Source organism: Salvia miltiorrhiza, chromosome 2 (assembly GCF_028751815.1).
Source record: "Salvia miltiorrhiza cultivar Shanhuang (shh) chromosome 2, IMPLAD_Smil_shh, whole genome shotgun sequence".
In the NCBI taxonomy this organism is placed as follows: domain Eukaryota; kingdom Viridiplantae; phylum Streptophyta; class Magnoliopsida; order Lamiales; family Lamiaceae; genus Salvia; species Salvia miltiorrhiza.
This window is the reverse complement of record NC_080388.1, coordinates 23294758-23298908: the sequence shown is the minus strand read 5'-3', so window position 1 is coordinate 23298908 and position 4151 is coordinate 23294758. Positions and strand designations below refer to the sequence as shown.

At 34.2% G+C, this 4151-nt stretch overlaps 1 protein-coding gene across 2 annotated transcripts; it reads left to right on the top strand.

The window, feature by feature from the left end:
- The first annotated feature begins 285 nt into the window (after positions 1-285).
- LOC131007769 (uncharacterized) lies at positions 286-3570 on the top strand. 2 transcript variants are annotated; one of them, XM_057934689.1, is made up of 4 exons: positions 286-534; positions 600-714; positions 2054-2141; positions 3234-3570. In XM_057934689.1, exons 3-4 carry the CDS (start codon positions 2060-2062, stop codon positions 3332-3334), a joined length of 183 nt encoding a protein of 60 aa, XP_057790672.1. In that variant the 5' UTR covers positions 286-534; positions 600-714; positions 2054-2059; the 3' UTR covers positions 3335-3570. The 2 variants fall into 2 exon arrangements, with proteins under 2 accessions (XP_057790672.1, XP_057790671.1); XM_057934688.1 differs by lacking the exon at positions 600-714 and having other exon boundaries at positions 288-534.
- Positions 3571-4151: the final 581 nt, after the last annotated feature.

The window sequence follows — 4151 nt, the reverse complement described above, 5'->3', positions numbered from 1 at the left end:
CTACATTTAATTGGCGAAAGTGATTAAGATTAATATTATTTCAAATATTGTACTAATTTAATTTGATCATATCAAATTAATTAAAGAAATAATTTATATATAAACTATTTCCTATGCTATAGTAATAAAAATACCATAAAATAATTATAAATGATGACATAAAATAATTCACGGCGAATTTCGACGGGTTAGACGCTAGTTTTATATATTTAATTATAGTTTGTTTTTCTTTTTTGTAGGGATATTTAATTATAGTTTTAATATAATTATGAGTTAATTAATAACGAAAATAACAAAAATCAAACCGCAGTTTGTCTCTTTTGTGAATTCAACGTGTCTCTGACGCCTCGCCGCCACAGTCCCCTAGCCTAGCCAGCACGTAGCGCCTCCGCCGCAGCACGCAACAGTACGCCAGACGCGGACGCGAGTACCCCAGCGCTCTCCCCGCCTCCGCCCGGAGCCGGAGTCTTCCGTACCGACCCCCTCTCAGCTGCTGTTCGTTCGGCCGACGTCGTTACTCCTTCAGCTTGCTAGGTTTGAATTCGAAAATTTTCTTTTTCCCAATTCCGATTTCGATTTAACATGTGATTTTCGCTTAGGGCACCGACCCGTAGCAACCCAAAATTCCCAAATTGCAAAATAGAACTTAAAAACCCTTCCAATAATTTGCAACCCACTGTCGCTCATCTTCCCTCCGTCTTCTGCAGTCGAACGGTAATAAACGAGTTTGTGAATTTATTTCATGTTTCTGTGAATTTATAGTTCTTTCTTTGCTGGACAAATTTGCTTCTTTAGGTACAACACTATTGGTTGTATAAATAATTCTTTATTTACCATTTTCATGGCTTTATGTTTAACCAATGCAGTTTTGTTATGTCTGAAAAGTTGTTCAATACATTTTTCTTGTTGAATGCTTAACTATCAGCTTTGAATTGAGGAAAATTTGTAATTCATAAGATCTTTTTGATGCCTTAAGATTAATCATTAAGACTACATCACTTGCATCTGATCTTTTGTTATAAAAAAGGTCATACAATCAGTTGATTATTTGTTTGCTGCTTAGTGTTGGTGAATGTGAAGCTTTTATATCAGCTGCTTAAGTGAGTTTGGGTGGTAATTTTGAACTTTTGGGGAGTTAATTTTGGGATTAGTTGCTCGATGTTAAAGGCTTTTGTGGGTTGATTAATTGTTTGGATAAAAGATACCGATGCAAGTTTTGTACTAGCTGAACCTCTGATGCATACAAAATGTTTTGAAGGCAATTGCATAAGCATAAATTAATTTTAAATCATTGAGATAAATGCATTTTAATGGTGGTGTAATGTGCTGATGTAATGATGTTTGTATATTATCGTTGAAGTTTAGTTTCTGTTGCATTTTGTTGTGGAAATTCAAATTTATGTTTGTCAGTTCTAACGGTTAAACAATTTTTTTTCTCAAGTCCAAATTCAAAACTCAAGATCAGGATCGCTGTGTTTAAGCTGAACGAGCTTTGAGTATCAATCAACCGAGCTCAAACTAACTTGAGCTTTAGCGTTATCATTATGGATTGAGCTGATATTGAGCTTAGTAAACATGCTCGAGTTAAGCTCGAGCATGTAGGTGTTCAACTCGGCTTGGTCCGGTTACACTCCTAACTTAAACCCTTCTACTTATGCATGGACTTCTAAGCTTGATTATTTTTGCCTCAATATCATCTCCATGCACCGGGATTGCATTTTAAGATGCGAAGTTCACTTTGGTTGAGATAACTCTGTATCCGAAATTGTCTTATTATTCTGGATTGTCATGATGACAACTTTTTACCAATAAGTGTGGCCAGATTCGTAAAAAGTTGAAGAGAACATACATATATTATTAGTTTCAACAACAGCATGAGCAGCAGTTGGTAGCATGGTTGGATTGACAAATATGTAGATTTAGTTAGGAAATAGAGGAGGTGCATGACTGAGATAAAGTGCTCATGATATGATGCAGATACATTGATTATTTGGTTAACCCTTTGACTTTTATAGAGCCTTTTCTGTTAATAAATTAAATTTATTTTTGTCAGATAAGTATGGGATTCTTCGACCGAGGAGTAATTAGTGATAAGTGGTCCTCTAGGATCCTTTGGCTCTCTGCGTTCGGAAGTGCAGTAGGTATGCAGCTCATTATGTATAATTTATGAATTTTATTGTTATTATGCTAACTGTGATTCATACTCGACTTTTGAAAGGCGTTTTGATTTGTATGCCTGTGGCTTAAAACTTGTTCTTTGCCAAAGGTCAAATCATTCTTGTATTGTACTTCATGTTTTATCTTTCTGAAATTGCAAGTTATTGCATTAAAGTCAGTTTCTTAAAACCAAGATTGGTTTTGAGATAAATGTGCCTTGTGCATGGATTCATTTTACATGCCATGCTAAATTTGAATAAAATAATCTCTTTGAAGATAAAAATCTGCAGTACTGAGCAATTAATGACGAAGCTGCACTGAATTTACTCTCGTCACAATTTGGTTGTAGTTGCCAAAAAAAGAAAGAGAATATAAATAAGAGCTCATTAGGAAAAATGAGATTTCTCTGACTCGTTTAGATTTCTTGCCTTCAATAGCCAGATCTTGAGAGTGGAGGCAATAGGGGTGTAATGTTGTGGCAAGATATCTGACTAGGATATTGCATGGAGAACGAATGTTGGAGTGCTGCGATGGAACTAAAAACACAAGAGATCGGACTGGAGAAAAGTTAAAAGTTCGTTGGAGAATGGAAGGTTGAGTGGCTGATTGGGTTGCTTGGTGTGGAGACAATATATGTTATCACATGCATATGCATAAAGCTATGTGTACTAGTGGCAAAACTTGGTTGGTCCGTGTCCCTTGAATCTTTTCATGATAACTAAAACATGTACATTTTTTGGTCTGAAAATTTAGAATCTAGCTGCTTCAGTTTTTTAGTTCCTGTGTAGTTTTGGTCCGAAATAATAGTTTTCAGGCATTCATGATGAGATCCCAGATTGCCTGATTCAGATTACGAACATGAAGGTAATTCCAGTTATATAGGACAGTTCTCAACATTCGAGTAAGATGGACGTGCAAGATTAAATATCTACTACTGTTGATTGTTCTAGTTACTCAAGATTCTCCAGACCTGCCTCATCGTATTTTTCCCCATTTTGTGGTCTTGAAGAAATTCTTCATATCAACTGTAGCTTGTGCATTCCTTTCCCTCTTGGTTACATTATCTACTTGTTCAGGCCTTTACATGGTGATGGTCGAACGGCAGCTGCAAAATAGAGAAAGACAGATGGCCGAAGCATTGAGGGCTGCTGAATCAGGTACACAGGATGGGAACTAAATCGGAATTTTTGTGTAGGAAATTCCCAAATCATCCTTTCGCATTCTATGCTTTCCGAATTTTGGATGTCATGTATTCAAGCTAATAAAACTCTTGCCATTATTTGGCCTTGAGACATAAGTCTGCTGGTTGATATTTTGAGCGACTTGTATCATTTTCTGAGTTGAGGGTTTATGAGCAGTGTTTTGCAGAAACAAAGGTTTATTATGACCAAATTCTTCATCTTGAATTCAAAATCAAATGTCTCTTTTTCCAGCCTTTTTTATATTACAGCCTTAGAGAACAACAATCTGACCTATCACAAGACAGTGTAGTGAAAAACAGAAAGCTTAGCCACGAGTTGCTCAAATATTAGATTTTCTTTTTCTGCACTTCATTCTATTGTTTCTTTTATTTTATTTAAAAGAAAAAAGTTAAAAAATTGAAGCTTTAATATAATGGGCAACAAAAAATAATCGTTGAATCCGAAGATGTGTCTCCCTATTAATATTAATAAATTAGGTTTATAAATTCAAAACACAATCTTCATTTTGAAAATGAGAAAATCGAAAAACAATAACATTCAGAATAAATATATAGTACAAATCGTGTAAATATATATATATATATATATATATATATATATATATATAACTAATTTAGAAGTTTTAAATGTTTATAATTTATTTATTTTAAACTAATTTTTTACATGTCTTGTATCAAGATAAAGTGTGTTACAATCTCTATTTTAAAATGCATATCGTATATAATTTTTTAAATGAAATAGCATGATTTTGAGAAAAAAATAATTCTAGAAAAAGAGACGAATTCACATGAT

What these genes read in the sequence shown, in the direction of transcription:
- LOC131007769 (XM_057934689.1), top strand. Translation starts at nt 2,060, where the DNA reads ATGGGATTCTTCGACCGAGGAGTAATTAGTGATAAGTGGTCCTCTAGG. An exon ending in TGCGTTCGGAAGTGCAGTAG is followed by an intron (nt 2,142 to 3,233) that starts GTATGCAGCTCA and finishes CTACTTGTTCAG; the next exon opens with GCCTTTACATGGTGATGGTC.